Genomic DNA, 23,780 nt, shown 5'->3' with positions numbered 1-23,780 from the left:
CAGTGACAAAATGACCCCCATACAGGGACAAACTGTCCCCCCACACAGAGACAAACTGATCCCCACACAGAGACAAACTGTCCCCCCACACAGAGACAAACTGATCCCCACACAGAGACAAACTGTCCCCCCACACAGAGACAAAGTGATCCCCACACAGAGACAAACTGTCCCCCCACACAGAGACAAACTGATCCCCACAGAGACAAGATTATCCCCACACAGAAAAAATTACCCCCACACAGAGACAAACTGGGTAAAGTATGTAGAGAGAGAAAGAGAGAGAGGGGGGGGGGCCTTCTCTCTGTAGTCAGCTATTTCTCCCTCAGCATTAACTAAAACCATGGTATCTCATGTACTGCGGGACTGGCAGGATGCGTAGAGTATATCGGGGTTGGTGATGAGCGGATGACTCTCAGCTGCGCCGATTGCTGCCAGGCAGTGTTAATTTTGTCAATGAAAATGCTGACGAAAGATGTTCGTCAACGAAGATTTTTCCTGCGACGACAACGAGACGTGATGTTAATGTTGATCATGTGACACTAACATGACTAAATAATTAATTAAATATTGTTGACCACAACTGAGGACACAAAAATGTAGTTTACAAAAACCATGACGAATTCTCTCTTAATTTATGTTGACTAAAACAAGATGAGACAAAATAATTATAACTTTTAGAATAATTCACGTTATTATTTCAGCATTTCCGTTTCCGGGAATACTCTGCAGCGTTTATGGCTAAAAAGCCAAGCTACGTGAGGCTAAAAACCGCGTCCCAGGTCTCTCGTGACTACAGCTTATACCAATAACCATGAACGGAATCTGCTACTCTCTCAACACTCCTGCGGCAGCCGAACAGTTCTACCAAAAGAACATAGCATTTAAGACGACGAAAGCTGAGAGGATGGCTAGGCTGCGACTGCGAGAAGAGCTAATTCGGAGAAGAGCCTGGTAGTCGGGACCTATATTCCAGACACAGACTTGCTCTCTTTCATCTGTGTACACCCACTACTATCAACATTACACATGGATACAAGTAAAACAAGGACAAGACCACGTTCACTTAAAAAGGTAATGTTGGTATGAAAAGAAAAGAAACAGACGAGTACTAACACTGAGATTGACCCTGCTATAAGTTGTTATGAATCCCTTTAGCGCTTGAAGCGCACTAAAACATCGTAATGACTTTTTATTTTTCATATAATGTTGGGTACATGCTCAGTAGAGTTAGAACGCTCCCAGTCTTAGGGGCTGTGATATTTTGTTACCACACTTTATGCACATAGAAGTGCGGTGGCAGGTTCGCTAAGCGTTGTGTTAGCCGAATGCTCTGATGGGGGCCGCCATTTTAAGTTTTACGTTTAAAGTGACATCAGCGATCTACGGTACTCGAGGGACAAAAGGGAATGTGTGTGTGACGTGTGTGACATTTGTACAGTAGGTACCAGTGAGAATTGCAATCAGTGTGTACTGTGTATTTACACTATCCTAATGTTGCTTTGTTGGTTAAAAATAAAAAATAAGCAATTTAAATCAGAATATGTTCCATTCCATGTCTGACTATTTCTGAATCTATTGACCATTTCAAGGAATGTTTGGTTACTATTGGGCTTCTAGCCTTCTACTGAACTTATTGTGAATCAGCTGATAGGGTTTTGGCTAGACTATACTTAATAAATAGAATTGTGTAGTGATTGTAATGGTACATAATTCACCCACGGAAATGTTCCCCCCGAACATTCTGGAACATTTGTGATGATGTCATAGCCGAACATTCTAGAACATCGAACATTCTGGAACATTTGTGGTGATGTCATAGCCGAACATTCTAGAACATTGGTGATGTCACCGTATGATGTCATGACCAATGTTCTAGAACATTTGTGTACGTATATATATATTCGGCAATTCTCTCTGGGCATTGTGGTGGGTGGAGGAAGTGGGACCAAGCCAGGTGATTATATGCTCTGACTCGGCTGCTGCACTGATGGCTCTGAGTGCAGGTGGGTCTAAAGCTCGCCCTGATCTCATTCAGGAAATAATGTTGGTTTTATATAGGATTGCGAAGGCAGGCTGGTCAGTGGAGTTTTGTTGGGTCCCGGGACACGCTGGGATTGCGGGGAATGAGATGGCTGACTCCCTTGCCAAACAGAGCCTGGGAAGGGAGGAAGAGATAGGTATTTCAATGGGAAGAGTAGAACTCAGAGATAAGATAAAGAAAGGAGTTGAGGCTGAGTGGCAGGATGAGTGGGAAAGGGGGACCAAGGGAAGGCACTATTTCTCTCTGCAGCCTCGGGTCAAGATCAAGGTGGAGGGATATGGGTCAAGGAGTGATAGGGTGAAGATGTGTAGACTGAGGCTGGGGCACTGTGGGTTGAACAGTAGCTTGTTCATTGTGGGCAAACATCCAGATGGGGTGTGTGAATGTGGAGAGACTGAAACTGTCGGGCATGTCTTCCTAAAATGTGAAAGGTATAGGAAAGAGAGGGAAATCTTTTATAAAAGTCTGGTAGAGCTGGGAGTATCTTCCTTCTCTCTTAAATCATTCTTTGGCATGGATAATGAGAACCACCAGTTGATCACAGAGGCAGTGCTGACATTTCTGCATGCTTCAGAGTTGTACCAGAGGATATAGCGTTAGTGTATGTATTAGTATTGGACAGGCAAGAGGAGCAGAGAAGAAGGAGAAAGTGTGAGTTGAAGAGGCCTAAAGATGGAACACCACTAGTGTAGTATAAGAAATGAGGAGGGAAGAAATATGCCAAGAAAGAAGAAGAAGAAGAAGAAGAAGAAGAAGAAGAGATCATCAAAAGAAGTGCGGAGGGCAGTAATACGCCACGATGCGTCTAATCTGCCGGAAATTCAAAAGAAGAAGAAGAAGAAGAGGAGTCAGTCGACTCCAAGCAACGTAGCATGCAGTAGCATGTTGTATTTCTGTGCTTAATAAATGCTATTCGCTATGCCTCGAGCCACCGTCTCCGACTCTCATCTCTCGGCACTACACTGGTGACTTCGATGTGATATTACCATGTCGTCTTGAGCCTCGGGAGCACTACAGCAGCGAGGGCGGTAGGATTGATCACAGCTCCACCGGCCTGGGATAAATATGGGGCGTTTAGAACGCACCTCCTTAACACTTTCGCGGCCACTTGGATCCGTCTAATATCACTCTGAACGGCCAGCATTTCATAATAAACTTGCATAGTCTGTGTTACTGTTTGTAGAGCTAAATCTATACTTTATAGTATTGCTATCTGTCCATTCTCATTGTCAATTGACACCATAAACCGTCAAAATGGCGTAAAGAATTTTTTTTTTCATCAATACGTTCTCATTTTATAGCGTCTTGAATAAGCCTTATAAGGGATTTGGTCTAGTAAATTTCCTGGAAGGCGAGATACAGGCCTCTAAGCTACTAACATTAAATCCAATGGCATTTCGGATATACAGAAGCTACAGTTAAAACTCAAACTGCATATGATCGGTATGATGGTCCACCATGAATGCATGAAAGGGGGGGGGGGGCGTCGTTTCTGATTATTGATTACCAATAACCGCGTTAGCCTCAGTAGCCACATTCGCTGATCGGGTGGATGGCTATCATAACAAGGCTTGATCAGCGTGTAATTTACGTGAAAAAGATCGTACCGTGGGCCGGTTGGATCCTCCAAAGGATTTCCCAGTTATCGATCGCCATCTCGTAGATCGATATGTCCATTGGCTGATCATATATTCCTTTACTGCACACTGAAATCCGCGTCCCAAAACGTATTCCAAGCTACAGGCTATAGGCATAGCTTCATGTTAGCAGAAAACTACATTGGAGATCCAGAAAAAACAAGACAACTTCTGCCACAGGGAACACTGCATTATCGAGATAGCGCCCCTAAGAGGATCTGGCCGGTAATGCACTTTTTCGAATTCAAAGAGTATGGTACTTCAGTGCTGCTCGGTGACATCGAGTAGGTTATTACATTGGATTCGAAACACGGACATCTCCGTGGCCGGGCGCCATTGTGCTAAGACTTTCGAGCTGTCGCGATCAGATCATTATTTACAATATAAAAATATAAAATGCCTTTTTTTCATTAGCGAAAACGTACGGTTATATCTATAACCATAGTTATATGAGTATAGTGTCGCTCTGCGCCTACTGGAATATATCCCTATATCAGTCTATGCACTGAATAAATTTCCACATGCACCTTTACACACCTATTCGCCTGGCCACACCCCCATCCGCTCCTCTACATAAGCAGGGGTGTGGCCATACTAACAGCTCCTTCCCAAGTCTTTCACCACCAAGGCGAAGACTACGGGGTCCTCAGTGAGTCCGGCGCAGAGCGTCACTATACTCATATAACTATGGTTATAGATATAACCGTACGTTATAGTATCGTATAGCTCCACTCTGCGCCTACTGGAATACAGGAGCTGAGCAGAGCGGAGGCTCGACAAATGTACCTGCTGAGGCCCCCAACAACCGTCAGAACCGGGGAGGACCCGAGCCCCCGGACCCCCCTAGTGGGGAAAGGGAGGGAACGGATCCGACTGTGCGAAGAGGGGTTTAGCAACTCAAACGCACAGGGTGAGCAGACCGTGGGACTTACCTTCCCACAGAAGAACCCACGACTACACAAGCGCACAACCCACATGCCACTAGGGAACGGGTAAGGCCAGTGATGCCAGATTACCTGTCCCTGACGCATGTAGGCCTCCATCGAGGGGAAGAATGGGCAGACAACACCTGTCTCCCTCACAGGACGATGTTGCCAGAGATGACCTATCAAGTCATCGGGGACAGGTGTAGGCAGAGGCTGCGGCAACGCCACGCCATTAGCGACAGCGGCGGCCGCCATGAGCTCGGGGAACAAGGCACGCAACTCCCCTTGCGCACCTCCCTCCATGTAGCCCGCGTCCCTCACGTACGGGAGGCTGCCATGTGTGGCGCCACCATCCTACGTGGTTGATAGCTGGGCATCCCGTCTCCGAGTCGGAGGTTCTAACCCAACATCGGAGGACGAAGGACCCCAAGGAGACATATCACCCCCTGCCACACCCTGAGGGGGAGAGTGATACGTCTCCAACGGGGCATCAAACAAGAGCGCTCCCGCTCCCTCCATAAAACCATCCCTTTCCATCGGACAAGGAGACAGAGCAGAAGCACCCTCATCTGGCTCCAGCAGTTCCCCAAAGCCAGGCCGTTCGCCCCTGCAGCTCACCATCTTACGACGGGAGCGAGCAGAGGCGAAGAGCTTGCGTCTCAAATCCTCAGCCACCAGAGGAGCCGTCGGCCTGTCGGCCGACCGTCCACTGGCGGGGGAACCATCACGTGAAGGGTGACGTTGTGAGCGCTCGAACCCTCCGATGAAGACATTATATCTTAGCCTTTTACATTTACATTTACATTTAGTCATTTAGCTGACGCTTTTATCCAAATCGACTTACAAGTTCTGTATGACAAGACAGCAAGAAGGGTACAACTCTATCAGCTGAGTAACAATGTTCATCAAGTGTTGCGTGTTACAGTGTAGGTTAGTTTATTAGGACAAGTGCATGACAGTAAGGTTAGTCAGGGTTAGATCTTTTTTTTTTTTTTTTTTTTTTTTATATAAATCATTTCAGATAATGGTTGAAGAAGTGAGTCTTTAGTCGACGGCGAAAGATTGGACGGGATTCGGCTGTCCTAACTGGGATGGGTAGTTCATTCCACCATTGTGGGGCAAGGACTGAGAATAGGCGGCTTCTCTTTGATGACCCTCCGGGAGCTTGGATAGGAGTAGGTCTGAGGCGGCCAGAAGATGCAGAGCGTAGGGGTCTTGAGGGTGTGTAGTTAGAGACCATTGACCGGAGGTAGGCGGGAGCGGTTCCCTTTGCCGCACGGTATGCTAGGTCGAGGGCCTTGAAGCGGATACGTGCAGCAATGGGGAGCCAGTGCAGGTCCCTAAGAAGTGGGGTGACATGGGCCGACTTCGGTAGGTTTGAGATCAGACGGGCCGCTGCGTTTTGAATGAGTTGAAGAGGCTTGGTGGCAGTGGCCGGGAGGCCAGCTAGCAGTGCGTTGCAGTAGTCGAGGCGGGAGATGACTGTTGATTGGACGAGGAGTTGAGTGGCTTCTTTTGTCAGGAAGGGGCGTATCCTTCTGACGTTGCTCAGGAGGAATCTGCAGGTTCTGGTTGTCGCTGCGATGTGAGCAGAGAAGTTCAACTGGTCGTCGAGGACAACACCAAGGTTCTTGGCGGTCGGGGACGCGGTCACAGCTGCATTCTCGACTGTGATGGAGAGGTCGGTCAGGGGGGAGGATTTGGCCGGCAGGTGGAGCAATTCTGTTTTGCTTAGGTTCAGTTTGAGGTGGTTGGTCGTCATCCAGGCGGAGATGTCGGACAGACAGGCCGAGATCCGCTCAGAGACGTGGATATCTGAGGGAGGGAAGGAGAGGAAGAGTTGAGTATCATCGGCATAACAATGATATGAGAAGCCATGAGACGTGATAATGTTACCCAGTGATTTAGTGTAGAGGGAGAAGAGAAGGGGTCCTAGGACCGAGCCCTGGGGGACACCCGTCCGGAGGGGGCGGGTGGCCGACAGAGTCCCTCTCCATGACACTTGGTAGGAGCTGTCGTTGAGGTATGATGTCAGCCATGTCAGAAGCTTTGGCATTAGTAATGGTTTTGGAGAATGTTAACAAGAGGTTGTGATATGTGTCGATGTCAGCAGTGAGGCGTGACTTTCTATACTTCCTCTCAGCCGCTCTCAAGACCTGTCTTTGTTCTCTCACTGCATCCGTCAGCCATGGACTGGGTGGGGAACGGCGGGCAGGTTTCTCAACGAGGGGACAGAGCTTGTCAAAGGAGGTTGCAAGGGCTGAGAGGAGGGTGGAGGTTGCCATCTCTGTGGGGAGAGCAGAGAAGGTGTCACTCAAAGGTAGAGCGGATATTATGTCAGAGGAGAGGGTGGAGGGGGATAGGGAGGCCAGGTTACGTCTGAGTGAGACGGTTTGAGTTGGGGTGAAGACCTTTCGGTTAAGCATGAGAGTTAGTGAGAAGGATATGAAGGAATGGTCAGATACATGTAGGGGAGTTACCGTGGTGTTAATGATGCTGGAGTTACGGGAAAATATGAGATCCAAGGAGTTGCCTGCTTTGTGGGTGGGAGGCATGGCAGTGGGAGTCAGGTCAAATTGTTGTAGGAGGGAGACCACTGGGACCGACTGAGATGAGTCAGGCAGGTTGAAGTCGCCCAATAGAAGGAGCGGGGTACCATCTTCCGGTAAGGAGCTTAGAAGCATGTCCAGCTCATCTATGAAGTGATCGAGGGGACCTGGAGGGCGATAGAGTGTAACAATGGTGAGATTGAAAGGATTAGAGACAGATATTGCATGATATTCGAGGGAGGAGAGTGACAGTTCTGGGAGTTGTGAGAGAGAGAAAAAACAAGAAATAATGTCCACGCAGCTCCTCTTCAACAATTATTTTACACTAAACTCAAGTGGTGTGAACAGACACTCGCCGTGGTGAAAATAAGGAAGGAGCTGTTAGTATGGCCACACCCCTGCTTATGTAGAGGAGCGGATGGGGGTGTGGCCAGGCGAATAGGTGTGTAAAGGTGCATGTGGAGATTTATTCAGTGCATAGACTGATAGGGATATATTCCAGTAGGCGCAGCGCGGAGCTATACGATACTATAACTAGACAAAAATCATCCGTTTTCTGCCACTAAATCTAGACAAAAACAAAAAAGACAAAATCGGGACTAACACTAAGACTAAAATGCTCAGACATTTAGTTGACTAAAACTGACTAAACGAAAAATAAATGCAGATGACTAAATATGATGAAAACGAAAAATGAGTGCTTGACACATGACTAAGACTAAAACTAAAATGAAAATAGCTGCCAAAATTAACACTGCTGCCAGGTGACAGCATGTGAACACTGGGGTAGGAAGCTGCCCATATAAGGGCGTGGAAGCAGGGGTCCCCAGTCTAATCAGAGGGGGACACGCCAGGAAAGACAAACGAGTCTTCCCCCTGGCTCAAAAGCCTTCCACCGACCGCGCCATAGCATATCAGCAATCCTCCGAAGAGGAATCGCCGGTCTGTTAGGAAAACTCCATGACGAGCAGTGATACCCCAAGCGCTTCCCTTTCTGAACGCGCTGGGGGAGTCCTGAAAAAAGGACTTTGTGGAATATCCTTACATCTCTAACTAACTAACTAACTAAACTAAACTAACGTTCCAGAAACTGCGGTATTGAAAATGAGGAAGGGTGATCTTCTTCTTCTTCTTCTTATTTGAATTTCCGGCAGTGTAGACGCATCGTGGCGTATTACTGCCCTCCGCAATTCTTGCTTTGCCCACACTTGAGAAAGTTTACACTCCTCTTCTTCTTCTTCTCATCTTCAAAACACATTTCTATCGTCTCTGTCTCCTTCTTCTCTGCTCCTCTTGTCATACAATCACAATACAAACATCATCTCCTCTCTTGGAGGGCCCCCCCAAGAGGGGGAACCCTCCATCTCCATTGTTGAATAGCGATCACGCCACCTGGGCTATATGCTGGCCGGAGCCGGAGGTGGGCGTGGTTAGGTAGATGTAAAGCCAAGGTGCATGTGAAGAGTTTTCAAAATAGTGCATGCATGCGCACAGAGCATCCCATAGGCGAAGCGAGACGTGAGCCAGTATGATATATAAAGTTCTGTATGTCGTGTATGTCATAAATGTCATGATGAATTGAAAATGGGGGACCCTGATGTAAACAAGACAAAAGTCTTTCTCTGGTCTGCATCCCCTTAACAATTGTGTGTATTGAGCCGTTCTGTATTGTACCCATTCTGCAATCTGTTAATAAAATCTTCAATCAATCAATCAAGGTGGCAGTGACAGAACACAGTTGACATAAAGCATGCTGGGAGGACAACTGAGAAGGTAGGATCAATATACATTTAATTAAAGACCCAATCTCTCTCTCTCTCTCTCTCTCTCTCTCTCTCTATATATATATATATATATATATATATATATATATATATATATATATATATATATATATATATATATATATTTTTTTTTATAATTATATATGTGGGGTATATTCACATGCATTTCTGAACAGTTTAATCTGTTGATGAAAAATAATACAAAACATCCTTATCCCATTGTAAATCGTAGACCTAATATTGACCTTTTTAGTCTCCATCACTAATATAAAGTATGCCTTATATAGCCACAACATATAGCAAAACCAATTCAAAACTCATATTTACTTGTTGTCTCATGTTACTCCTTGAAGGGGTACCCATTTATTTACGTTTGTGTTCACTGTTCGGAACTTTATAGTAGAACGCTACACCCTCCGGTACAGTAGGTGGCGGTATGCAGTGCACCTGCTGCTGATCAATTCGCCAAAACACAGAAGAGAGAGGAGGACTGAACCGACTCCGAATCTAGTAACGGTATACTTATTAAAAAAAAAAAAAAAAAAACTTAAATGAGCCACAACAGCAAACGCCGGGGGCTTTAAATGTTAAACTATCATTTTATGTTATCGAATTAGTGATATTTAAATATCCCATAGTTTCAAAAGTAGTCATCTTTTTAGTGGTGGGAAGATTTGACTCTTTGCGCTGCTTCTCCAGTAACGTTAGCTAGCTGTTAGCTCTAACCATTGTTACAAATCAGGTCGAAACTGCTCCACTTGACATGTTGTGCTGCTAACATTACAAGTTATTGTTGGGGAGAGAGAAGGGGGCTCATCGAAGTGTCATGAAAGAAATGTCAAGGTGCGTGATAATTCTGTTTATATGGCATTTTAACTCTTATGGAATTGTTTGGCTAATATTAAAGATTAACTGAAAGAGAATATGCTATGTAACGTTAGCTAGCTAGCTATCATAACAAAACTATAGAAGGCCTGGAACCTCCCGTGTAGCAGCTAACGTGAGCTAACAGCTAAGTTAGCTGGCTAAATTCAGGTTGTTTTGGAAAGTAATTATTTACTAGATAACATTTGCTAAACTAGTCTATAAAACAAAAAATGGCGGCGACTGGCGTTAGGTTGTTGTCTTTAGTTAGATATATTGTGAGAAGCAATTGACTCGGGAACAGTCTGAAAAGTGGCTAGCATTAGCTAGCTAACGCACGTCTTCTTCATAATAGTGTTCCATTAACTAGCTAACGTTAGTTCCAGCTAACCTTCGTTAGCGTTTCCGATCTGCTTGTAGCCACTAGCCATTTAGCTAGTTAGCAAGCGAGCCAACGCACGGCAATTGTTTGGTGTTAACCTAGCTGTCTTATTGTTAGCATCTGTACGCAGCTGGTTTCTCAGATTCACAATTGCACAGAGTAACGTTAAGTCTGGCCATGGCATGCTAAGGAAATGGAACAACTATCTGATGGTATCAGAACACAATTCACTATGAATTGAAAATGTGGGACCCTAGATGTAAACAAGACGAAAGTCTCTGTTTCTCTGGTCTGCATCCCCATAACAATTGTGTGTATTGAGCCGTACTGTATACCCATTCTGCAATCTGTTCAATAAAGTATTCAATCATTCGCGTAATTGTTGTGCCTGTCAACCATTTATTGGTGGCTCTGTGTTGTTCCCTGACAGCACCATGCCTAGTGGCCAGCAGCCTCAGAAACATTATGGCATCACCTCAGCCATCAGCCATGCGCCTCCTCGGGAGATGGACCTCCAGTACACCAAGAAGCTAAGCGACTCTATGAAGCCCTTTGGGGTATTTGAAGATGAGGATGAACTGAACCACAGGTGACATTGACAACTACGCGATGCTGTTACACTGACTTGTGATGCTTTTGTTGGAAATGTGTATTGAATCTCTGGAGAGAAAAAAATCTTGAAAATGTCAGACCCAAATATTGGAGACTACCAACAAGCCACCTTCCAGTAAATCTTAATTATGTCTCCTTTACCCATTGCACAGCCTATATACAGAATGAATGATGCCATTTGTATAGACCTTTTCAGATACACCATGTGAATTGCTTGCCAGCTATTTATATTGGCAAACACTGCAACATGAAATAAACTTGGGCCCATGTAGAATGTTCATGTTGTTCAAGTTTGAAAATGTCTATAGTACTTTTTTTGTACTACTAAGGACACAAATCGTTTTACAATATAGTGGGTAATCTACCACCACCACCAATGTCTAGCACCCAACCTTAACGATTGATGCCCTGAGTTCTTTAGCAATCATAGTGTGTCAGGGGACCTTGTTCTAATGTCTCATCTGAAGGATATCTCAGCTTAGCCCCCCAAAAAACTGCTTTTGGTTATGTGGGGGGTGCCAATTTGGTGAAAGGCAGTGTGAATGGGTCTCGTACCAGTAATACCAGACATAGTACTAAATGCTACTTTTTGCCAATGTGTCCGTTTTGAAAAGGGCTTATGATAATAGGTCACAGTAGTAGTTGGTGAAGTCTGTGTTGTGGATGAACCACCTGAATATTTTTGGTTCTGTTCTCCTTCCAGACTTGCAGTTCTTGGGAAGTTGAATCATTTTGGTTCTGTACTCCTTCCAGACTTGCAGTTCTTGGGAAGTTGAATAATTTTGCTTCTGTACTCCTTCCAGACTTGCAGTTCTTGGGAAGTTGAATAATTTTGCTTCTGTTCTTCCAGACTTGCAGTTCTTGGGAAGTTGAATAACTTTGTCAAAGCATGGATTTCAGATATGAGTGAGACAAAGGTAGGTCGGTACAGAATGCTTTTAGAAACACCGGCTGTCTAATCTATAAAGCATTATGAGATGAATGACACAATATCATGATATTCATTGACGTCGTCGTCTATTGGTTGAAGGCCATCAACTATCATGTAAACAAATTACATTTTTGTATGCCAGCCAGTGGAAAAGTGCTTTTGCTAGAATATAATAAAAAAATGTGTCTCGTCCTCAGAACCTTCCACCATCATCAATAAATAATGTAGGGGGCAAGATCTTCACATTCGGTTCTTACCGGCTTGGAGTGCACACCAAAGGTGAATATATTTAACCACGCTTTACACCCTGGTTTGTCCTTGGTGATCTACCGGAAAACAGCATAGGCTACTTGTTACATTGTAGCCAAAACAAACAACAATCCCTATACTAAAGAATGAATGTAGGGATTGCTGAAGAATTACCATAGAATGGAAAGGTTACTGTTGGAAGAATCAACCTTCATTTGATATGTGTTAACACTTTCAGTGCCAGCAGGGGGCGCACGATTTAGTGCTTGAATGCCCATCATCCACTTCAATGTTAGCGTTAATAACGCCTAATCTATGTTTTCAATTATGGCTATGTGTCTAATCTGCCCGTCGCTTATCAATGACTCATTTTCCAGTCAACATTGTCGAAGCGGATTGTTTTTTTATCGGTTCATTTCCGTTTTATAGCATTTTGAAAAGCCCTCGTTTTCAAGGAAAATTAAAAGATTCCATAATAAACGCCCTGTACTGGAATATTCTAGAATACACAAAAACGTTGTAATTTTTCGGCCTATTTATGAATTGTTTTCAAATAAACGCTAGATTATCGATAGTATATGTGTACGTATGCACGCTATATAGGCGATCTGAAAAATCTATTCTCTGATTTCCTCAAAGCCATCGACCACACACACACACATAGGGCGAACGCTGAGAGCTCAGCGAATACAACTCTGATTATCCCAAGACTTGTAAAATAGATTCCTTACCTCAGATCAGATGTTCTCCAAAAAGATCATTCCAATTCCTGATCGCCATTCCAAAAATCGATCGCTTTTATTGATCCAACGCTCCAACGAAACACATATTCCACGCTGTTCTGAGGGACCAGAATGACTGCAATCGGCTCGGGTTACATGCCTGAGAAGTAAAATGTGGATTCCGGATTTTTCTTTTCTCATCCATTTTCATTGAGTCCATTCCAAAAGGGGCATTACCATCTGGGAGACGATAGCGGGTGCTTTTTTCACATCTGAGCTCCTGATGGGGCTGGTTTCCCAACGAGAGACTCGGTTGATGAAATATGAATTCAGATCGCTAATAAATAACACGCTAATTCCTAATTGTCGTGGTGGGCATTCAGGGAGCGGGCTGATAACACGTGTTATGTCGTGGTGGGCACTGAAAGAGTTAATGATGTTTGCATTGAAGTTGACAACACTTTGTTTATTTTGTGTCAGGAGCTGATATTGATGCCTTGTGTGTGGCTCCACGCCATGTAGAGAGAACAGACTTTTTCCAGTCTTTCTTTGAGCAGCTAAAGCAGCATGAAGAGATCAAAGACCTTAGGGTGAGTCGGATGATTAGATTATACTAGATTAGATTAAAATGTATTGTCATTAATACAACACAAGTACAGTAAATTGTTTTGGCATCCAAGCAGAGTGCAAATGTAACGGTAAAGTGCAATAGTAGTATACAACTGTACAGGCAGGGGTGTAAAAAGTACCCAGAAATTATACTTAAGTGAAAGTATGGGTACCGTCTCAAAATCTTACTAAAGTAAAAGTCAAGAGTATCTGGCTAAAAACACACTTGAGAGTAAAAGTCCAAAAGTTTCTACTTTTAAATGTACTAAAGTAAAAGTAAAAACTTTTTTTCTTACTGTCTATTCTTCTGATAGCAGGTGTTTAATCAAAGATCCCCACTTTCTAGTCTTGCACAAGGACCAATCAGCATGGGTATGGGCGGGTTCATTTTCCATTGATGGGGATTTGATTGGCTGTTTTTAAATAAAGTGTGGCTGCATGATTAATAACGTTAACGTTAGTTCGGCCAGAGAAACAAATATACTAATTAAAATAGTTGGACCTGTGAGATTTGGTCTTTATACTTTGTAGGTCTGCATTTTAAATGTAAGGAGTAAAAAGTGTTTTTTTTTCTCTGAAATGTAATTGAGTAAAAGTACAAGTATACAAACCTAATAATACTTGAGTAAAGTACAAATCCCCCAAAACAGTACTTAAGTATTGTAACAAAGTACAATTACTCAAGTACTTTACACCCCTGTGTACAGGTGATATTATATACACGGTAAGAATAAATATTTATATATACATTATGTACAAATTATCCATACAACTTCAGCCTGGTCCTGGATTCGTTTGTGAAATGGTTTGTGTGTTTTGCTTTTAGGCTGTGGAGGATGCTTTTGTGCCAGTGATCAAGTTCAAGTTTGATGGAATAGAGGTAAGGAATAGATAAATGTGTTGGAGGTACGCATAGCATCATCCCCAATCCCAGACGGACCCTTGGCCCACAGCCTTGGTGCTTTCAGTAATTGAGGCTCAGTGGAGCTGTGGTGACAAAACGTACTGTATCCAGTGCTCCATTCTCCCTCTCGGTTGTGTACAGATTGACTTGCTGTTTGCCAGACTGGCCCTGCAGTCCATTCCGGACAACCTGGACCTGAGGGGAGACTCCATCCTGAGGAACCTGGACATCCGCTGTATCCGTAGCCTCAACGGTACACTTAATGTCCGCTGTATGACTGTGCAGCCATTATTTTATTAATTCAGTATTCTATAGTTATTCCATAGATTAATTGGATAATAAATAACTTTTGCTTTAACACTGAGTGCCAGCAGGGGGGCGCACGATTTAGCGCTTGAGTGCCAGCGCTGTAGTCAATGGGAGGGCGAGCACATTTGCGAACGCATAAACTACATCTTAAATTATGGCTATGTGTCTAATACGCCCGTCGCTTATCAATGACTTGCTTGCAGTCAACATGTACGAAATCGTTTTTTCATCTGTACATTTCCGTTTTATACCATTTTGAAAAACGCTAGTTTTTGGAAATTTCCAGAAAATGAACACCCTTTAGTGGAATACACAAAAAACATTGACATTTTTCGGCCTATTTATGAATCGTTTTCAAATAAACGCTAGATTATCGATAGTATATGTGTACTTATGCACGCTAGAGAAGCGGGCTGAAAAATCAATTTATCTATTTCCTGATCAGCACACACACACACGCATACACATATAGGGGACACGTTGATATATCTGTGAAAAAAGCTCCGATTACCCCAAGACTGGTAAAATAGATTCCTTACCTCAGATCAGATGTTCTCCAAAAAGATTATTCCAATTCCTGATCGCCATTACAAATATCGATCGCGTTTATTGATCCAACGCTGGGTAGGGATGGGAATCGAAAACCGGTTCCTAATTGGCCGATGCCTGGAACCGTGTGGCTCCCGTGACTTTCGATTCCCTTATCGCTGCCAGGTTTTTCCTAGTTGCGTAATAATGTTAGCGTTAGCATGTAGCCATGGCAGACTCTATTTGATTCATTAAGGGCTCGAAATTGCCTGGGTTTTGGTAATATGCTCCCGAAATGCTCCCACTGTTTGGCTACTTCTATGTGCAGTGAAAACTACTTGAATGCTTTAGAACCTAGTCATTGATTTAGTTTAGGGTGAGCTAAAATTAGCCGCGGAGCTATCGCTAGCTAACGTGAGCTAACGCTATTTAATCAAGCTCACAAAGAGAGAAACAGCTGACAGCGGATAGTACAGGTACAAATACAATAAAACAGCGGGTGGGGACTGTTGTGTAAACCTTGTACTCTTTAGTTCACATATAATAAGAGCCGGATTGTTTGTTTACTAAGTCTCTACTCTGAGTCCGTCAGACAGGAAGTACCATGGTGCAACATACAAACGTGTCCGTGTAGCAACACAAGCCAATACCTTACAGGACAGGGGCCCGGGGAGGGAGCTCTGTGTGTCTGTGTGTGTGTGTGTGTGTGGTGTGTGTGTGTGTGTGTGTGTGAGACAGAAGTCAGAGGAATAACGACTGTTATTCAATAGATTAAATTAGTTTAAGAATAAAAAAATAAATACATTTTAAGAGAATCTCAAATACATTATTTTATTTAAGTGTAGGTTATAGTTAATGTTTTATTTTTTACAGTTTTTGTATTTTTCTGACATGGTAAATGGCTGCTTTTTTATATAGCGCTTTTATCCAAAGCGCTTTACAATTTGTTCCTTACATTTTACCCAATCACTCACACATTCACACACCGACGGCGCAGGCAACCATGCAAGGTGCCAACCTGCTCATCGGGAGCAGTTAGCGGTTAAGTGTCTTGCTCAAGGACACATCGACACGCTGCCCGGGAGGAGCGGGAATCGAACCGGGAACCTCCGGATTGCCAGACGACTGCTCTACCTCCCGAGCCACTGTCGCCCCTGACATGGGGGCTCAACAATAAATGACAATCAGAAATGTCAAGTTGCATGTTGTTATTCTAACCAGCTTAGTTCTGTTGCATTTCCAATTTATTTATTTAAATTATAAATTGATCAGGTATCGATAAGAGAATCGATAAAGAAGCGAATCGATAAGCAGAATCGATAATGGAATCGTATCGATAAAATCCTATCAATTCCCATCCCTAACGCTGGGTGCGCGAAACACATATTCCACGCTGTTCTGAGGGACCACAAAGACTGCAATCGGCTCTGATTACATGCCTGACAAGTAAAATGTGGATTCCGGATTTTCTTTTCCCCATGCATTTCCATTGACTCCATTCCAAAGGGTGCATTACCATCCGGGAGACGATAGGGGGCGGTATTTTCCCTGTTCGAGCTCAGAGTCCCAGTGCTAACGTGAGGCTAGATTGATAAAATGAATGGAAATCGCGAATAATAAAAAAAAAAAAACGATTAATAACGAATTGGCATGAAATAACGAGAATTCTCGTCATTGGCACTCAAAGTGTTAATTACCTGAAATTATTCCGTTTTTGTGGGGGGGGGGGGGGGGACCCTGCATATATCAGTATCGGTTGATATCGGTATTGGAAATTAAGAGTTGGACAATATCGGTATCGGTAAAAAAGCCAATATCGAACATACCTAGCGTAGAGGCTTGTAAAGAAGGGAACGCAAGGGTGGCATTGATTTATTGCATCTTCAGATTTGTCTGCTCTGGGACCCGTTCTCAGAAAATAGCGTATTCAGGCTCCCAGAACGCGGTTCCGTGTGGACAAAACCTGTTTAATCATCTTCCCTTTATTAATTTCCTTCGATTTTTTGTACACATGATCTCAAGAAGGTGCTGAACGAGCTCCGTGGCAGTTTTTCATGTCTTGTTTATATTCTCCTTTGTTTCATCACAATTTACTCAAGCCTAGTAACAGACACAATATTTCTGACACTTGGAATACATTCCATGAGATCCATAGATGTCTCTAGATACCCAGAACATGGCCTTGTAGAAGTGGAGCTATCTTCCATTTACTTGTATGGAAGTTGACTTGTATGTATTTTTAGGTGGATTTTCAGAAAATACAAGGCCATTTGCATGTTCTTGGTATCTAGGAACATCTATGGATCTCAGGGAATGTATTCCCAGTGTCAGAAATATTGTGTCTGTTACTAGGCTTGAGTAAATTGTAATTAACCAAAGCAGCATATAATTCTTTTTATTTGTTTCCCCTTTGGCGGTGAATAACACCATGCTAAAATTGACCAGACATAAAAATTTAGCACCTTCTTGAGATCACATGTGCAAATGAATAAAGGGCAGATGATTTACAGAGGGTTTTGTAGATGGGCAATTCCAGCGTTATGGATGTTACATTCAGAGAGACAATTTGGAAACTTAACTTAACAGTGGTTGCGGTTACATGGTGACTTTTAATTCCGAATTATAACTTTGTAATCAAATCATTCGGATGTAAAAAAATATCATGCAAGTTTACATGTCAAATCTTAATTCCGACAAGGTGTTTACATGAAAGTCACTGTCTAATCGGGAGTTTTCGAGTCATCGTAAGGTTTGGGGCTGGGAAGGCTTCTGATTGGGTAAACGTAAACAGGATGTTAACGTCATTACGTTTACCGGAAGTAAACAAACAGCTGCGACCGGTATTCTCAGCTACTGTGCTAGCGTACCAAACAACATTAACCAGACTCTCGGTGTGTCTATTCTGCTAACGTTAAAGGCCTCTACATGCTACAGCAACTTCAAAGCAACTGCACCACAACATCGACAAAGCAAAGGTGTTGCAGACACTCTGCCTTTATGCTTCTGCAACATCGACGCACAGCCTATGTAACATTGTACCCCGTATGTAGCAACCCATTGATAACAAGCAGACAAATAAGCATAATTTGTACTTCCGGGCGGGGGGTTTCAAAATAAAAGAGCGACGTCTAAAAGCACCGTAAATACGTTTATTTTTTTTTTTTTTTTATATATTTTTTTTATTATTGCAAAACAAAAATTATTAAAAGTCAGTACTCAACACATAATGCATAATGAAACTAACAGTCAAGGTGGTTAAAATTACATGCAAGTACAGAAACAAGATAAAAAAGTCTATAATAACATTTTAACCGTATACAGTGTATATCCAGCGAAATTACAATTATATAAATGTTTATATAGAACATACCCCTAATACCTATTTTCTAAAACCCTACACACATATGCTCCAGCTCGAACCCCCCCCTCCCGGACCCCTCCTTGGATAGTACCTCCATTATCCCTCACTCCTAACAGACACTACCATTATAAGCTAGCTTTTATTCTCTCACCACTTCTACCCACATTGACATTTTGGATTCGTTGAGACCCAGAATTCTTGCTGTAGATATTTCTTGATAAATACGTTTATTCTTTACAATATCTAACGTTACACGAACCTAAACTAATCTAAAGTTAGTTTAGGTTCGTGTTAACGTTAGATAATGTACAAAATAAACGTATTTACGGTGCTTTTAGACGTCGCTCTTTTATTTTGAAATCCCCCGACGGAAGTATTATAGTGTCTGTTGCTAGCAGCTTAACTTTTGCCGGCCGGTTCTGTGCTTTTTCTAGCTAACGTATCATCATTAGTTTCCAAAGGAGAGGAGAGAAAGACCGCGGCTCACATGCAGCTCAAACTACCTGTTGGAATAAATTAATTGATTGATGTTTAACTTGTCCCTGTGTGTCCAGTCATTTCGACTAGCAAATGTTGTATTTAACGTTACCTCATGATACCATTGTATTTAGTTGGTTAGCTATGTAGCTAATGTGGATAGCATTTTGTATAGCATCAATACTAGCTGGCTGGCTACAGCTTTATTTACTAAATTATGGAGGCTTTTTAATCGTCAAGGTAAGAGAGGATTTGTCATGATCAACTGAAGGCCTATGCTATGGAACAATATGTGCCCCTGTTCGCGATCATCTATGTGTACTGTAGCCTATGCGCGATCATGCGCAGAAAGACCGGGGGGAACTAATTCCGAAAAATGCGTGAAAAGCGTTTACATGGACAGAAAAAGCTTTAATTCGGAATGATAAACGGAATAAACCGGCCACTTACATCGGAATGGATTTTATTTCGGAATGGCCATTTTCATTCGGAATTAAGTATTTTCAGATGTTTACATGATAACTTTAAATAGGATTTAACGTTAATTCCGAATGAAAAGGGGAATAAACTGTCCATGTAAACGCAGCCATTGACAAGGCATCGATTTGAATTGGAAGTATAATTTACACATTTTAGTTACACTTATTGAGATAAAGTAAAAAATAATTTTACCTTTTTGGATTTTGAGATAGGTGACAAAATTCACAGCGTTATGGATGTTACGGAAATGGACAAGCTTTTCGGACTCACTGAACACATGATGAAAACTCTGTGAATATCTTTTTCAAAGAATAACATATTTACTATCACTTTGTAGGGAAGGGTTTGAGGTACCCAAAAAGCACATTCAGGAAAACCTGGCATATGGGGCTTTACCCACATGTGTTTGACTTCGGTGGACCATTTTGAGGGTCAAACCAGTCTGGATTCATGTTGTAGTCTGAAAAAATGCCAGGAAATGCTGAGAGAATTGTTGAATATATATAGAACACGAATGTTCTAGAACAGGGGTGTCAAACTCATTTTCACAGAGGGCCACATCAGCATTATGGTTGCCCTCAAAGGGCCAAAGACTGTATAAATGTTAATGTATGTAAAATAAATGTAGCTACACATTTACATATTGTTAAACATGGTGTTTCTGTATTTATTACTTATTCAAGTTATACATATTGCATATTCATTTGCATAAATGTAAAAATATATGTTAGCTTATGTTATTTTAACAAATAATTTTATTTTATCAGAACCCCATATTACTCCACCAATCAATGATCAAACCATTCAAGTAAATAACAAAGAAGAATATCATCAAATACAAGCTATGACATTAAGTTTGTTCAAAACCTTTTTGTCACAGTCAAGAGGGGCAGAACTAACAACTGTGAGCTGCAAAGAACACATGGGACAGATGTAGCAGATGTTACAAAAACAAATGGCTGCACATAACCTTGCAGAGGCCATACATCCAACTAATGGAAGATAGTTTAATTAACAGATTGCAGAATGGGTACAGTACAGCTCAATACACACAATTGTTAAGGGGATGCAGACCAGAGAAAGACTTTCGACTTGTTTACATCAGGGTCCCCCATTTTCAATTCGTAATGAAATTGCTATTATGTGTCTGCATGAACACACAACTGTAACTGTACTCAAAAATAACAAAATAAGGGTTGTCTCAGTTCACAACTATATTGGTCAAGTTTTGGGTGGGACTTGTTTGCGTCCCTACAGCTTCTTATTCAATTGAGCGAGATGCTCTGTTATGTCACACAGCCAGTTTGCATCTGACAGTTCAGACAATATTTCTTCAACCCTTTGTTACCTATTCCGCCTGGATCTTTTTTGTATTTTGGGCTGTAAAATTGTCAAAGTGTCTGAGGAGTAAGTGCTTTTGGCTTTTTTCCTTTGTTACCTCAGATGTTCAACATGCATGTATGTGTAAGAATGTGTAATAACTAAGGCTGTCAAAGTTAAAGCTTTATTAACGCATTAACCCACAATTATTTTAACACAGCTATTTCTTAACCCAATATTAATGTAAAACTTTTTTTTTTTTAACCTGAGCTCTTGGGGGGCAACATCAAATGACGTGGCGGGCCGGATTTGGCCCGCGGGCCATGAGTTTGACACCCATGTTCTAGAATGTTCGATTATGACATCATACTGTGACATCACAAATGTTCTAGAATGTTTGATTATCACATCATACTGTGACATCACAATTGTTCTAGAATGTTCTATTATGACATACTGTGACATACATGTTCTAGAATGTTCTATTAACACTTTGATCGCCAGGCTTAAATTCAGAATAAACCATCCCACGCCAGCTCTATTTGTCTATGGGGATGTTTACCTTCTTTGCAGGCTATAACTTTTTAAATTGTATTGCTAAATTGACATTACTATGGCCCATTCAACGTCCTATATCTATTGTTCAGGGTGTAGCAACGTTATACTTTTTCATTCACATATTCATACTAAAATACGGTCTAAAGTAGAAGTGTTTTTATCGTTTTCTGCAGCTTTCTCCAGAACGTGATTTATAGCCCCAAATGCATTATATTGATGATCAAATACAGTTTAATAGGAATCTGCGCGAAAATTTCAAATGGACGTGCTTCTAGAAGTTACTACTGATCATCTGATGTTGACCGGATGGGGGGGGGGGGGGGGGGGGTCGTTTATAATTCCGTGGCCAACGTTAGATGATTCATCTAGTGTGGGTGATATGATCATTAGTGCAGTTAGTATCGAACACGTTAAAGAATAACGCTGAATTTTACCGTAGCTTCCTCATAGCGTTGGGCGATGAGCGTGGAACAGAAATATTCCTATTATGGGATGTAGAAATATGCGATCCATTTCCAGGTTGTATAATAGTATATACGTCCAAATCATGTTGTTTATCGAGTTATTGGTAACGGATTGCTATCCGTTGTGTCTAGCTCGAGTCCTGGGACTATTACCGAGTGATCGGACCGAATTGAAATGAGCACCAGCTTCCATTTCCTGTTTCCGCTCTGGGCGATCGGCCACCAGACGTTGGAGAGTTGAGAGGGGCTCAACAGTAGATCTCAAGTCTCCGTGGGAGAAATATGATTTCGATCACAGATTTTTGAAATATTGATATCAAAGACGTGGTCCAGCGTCTTTGGCAGAATGCGCATGGCGGGGAAAGACGTCGTCCAGCGTTTTTGGCGATTAAAGTGTTAAGACATCATACTGTGACATCACAAAAATCACACAAAAATATTCTGAAAATAAATTACGTTTTTGGAAAATAGCTCTTTATTTGATTAACATAAAAAAGTGTTTTCTATACAGAGAACAGCAATATTAATATCGGTTAAATCAGAAAATGAGTTTTGGAGCAATTCCATGAAAATGTCAACCTCACCATGAAAAAGAAAGTTATAAAAAATCAAGTCCAATTCACTCTGCCTCGACTGGTTCAGAGAAATGGTATCTCCCTCCGTTATCCATGTGAGGATTGAGGTGTTCACGAATCTGATCAAAACTGACCCAGGACTTGTCCTCTTGGTTGGAAGTGCACCGGTAAGCCTCCATACGGGACATGAACATGTGGCGTTTCTGAACCCTCTGCTTGACTCCTTATGGTCACTGCATCCTTCATTCCTGGGGCCTGTCTTGAAATGTCGTCCCTGGAATAATACTGGAATAATACTCATTTACTTTTTGGTTTCATTTGTGGTTTCTGTATTTTTTGGGGTGGGTTTCTTGTCACGATACTCGGCAAAACAATAACAAATACACATGTAGGCTGAGCAGACGCGAGGGGGAGATGGCCGACAGCAGCCGATTAGCAGTAGGCTAACGTGGACACTGCTCTGCCTAGACCACCAATGAGTCAAAAAGTTGTGTCTGGGAATATGTTGGATTTTAATCAAACAATGAGTCATAAAATACTTCTGATTTAAATCAAACAAAGGGGTCATAATCGGACTTAACAAAGTTTTTTGTCTATTTCAGACGTGTAACATCCATAACGCAAAAATTTAACATCCATAACAGCACTTTTTTGTGATCATTCCTTGAGAGGAAATGCCAGGTTTTCCTGAATGTGCTTTTTGGGTACCTCAAACCCTTCCCTACAAAGTGATAGTAAACATGTTATTCTTTGAAAAAGATATTCAGAGTTTTCATTATGTGTTCAGTGAGTCCGAAAAGCTTGTCAATTTCCGTAACATTCATAACGCTGTGTATTTTGTCACCTATCTCAAAATCCAAAAGGTCAACATTTCTTATTGCAGGCTCATCTTTATCTCTAAGTGTAACTAAAATGTGTAAATTATACTTCAAACAAAGGGGTCATAATCAGACTTAACAACACGCATTCACAATGTAACATCCGTCACTTGCAATGTAACATCCATAACGGTAACATCCATAACACTTGTAAAGAATACAAAAAATAAGACCAGAATGACTAATTGTTGCTAATATGTCATCTTTATAAAAGTTAGCTTTGCTTAGGAAGTTTGGTTGACATTGCATATCAGAATATCAGACCTATAAATCACTGGTTCTCAACTGGTCTAGCCTCGGGACCCAACATTTTCCTTAGTGATTAAGTCGTGACTTTTTTAACCACAATTTTCTTTTGCAGTAATACACAATCTTTCATGCACTGTTAACACATTGGTTGCCAGCCGGATATGACGATTTATCGCTTGGATGCCACCACGTTAATCAATGGGAGGACGAGCACATTTGCGAACGCATAAACTATATCTTAAAATTATGGCTGTGTCTAATACATCCGTCGCTTATCAATGACTTGCTTGCAGTCAACATTTACGAAACGGATTGTTTTTTCATCAATACATTTCCGTTTTATACCGTTTTGAATACGAATATAGTTT

General features: G+C 42.1%; 1 protein-coding gene across 4 annotated transcripts in view; it reads left to right on the top strand.

Annotated features, from left to right (window-relative positions):
- The first annotated feature begins 9,421 nt into the window (after positions 1-9,421).
- Positions 9,422-23,780, top strand: part of LOC311234880 (poly(A) polymerase gamma-like) — a 72,713-nt gene continuing 58,354 nt past the window's right edge. For all 4 annotated transcript variants that reach the window (XM_084322137.1, XM_084322139.1, XM_084322138.1 and 1 more), the window contains exons 1-7: positions 9,422-9,783; positions 10,617-10,775; positions 11,649-11,715; positions 11,927-12,008; positions 13,181-13,290; positions 14,136-14,189; positions 14,355-14,466. In XM_084322137.1, the coding sequence (XP_084178263.1) occupies positions 9,767-9,783; positions 10,617-10,775; positions 11,649-11,715; positions 11,927-12,008; positions 13,181-13,290; positions 14,136-14,189; positions 14,355-14,466 (601 nt within the window). In that variant the 5' untranslated portion in view covers positions 9,422-9,766. The remainder of the gene's footprint in view (positions 9,784-10,616; positions 10,776-11,648; positions 11,716-11,926; positions 12,009-13,180; positions 13,291-14,135; positions 14,190-14,354; positions 14,467-23,780) is intronic.

This window comes from Notolepis coatsorum (assembly GCF_963971535.1).
Source record: "Notolepis coatsorum genome assembly, chromosome: 9".
In the NCBI taxonomy this organism is placed as follows: Eukaryota; Metazoa; Chordata; class Actinopteri; order Aulopiformes; family Paralepididae; genus Notolepis; species Notolepis coatsorum.
The sequence above is the reverse complement of the archived record's forward strand: the minus strand, read 5'-3'. Positions and strand labels throughout refer to the sequence as shown.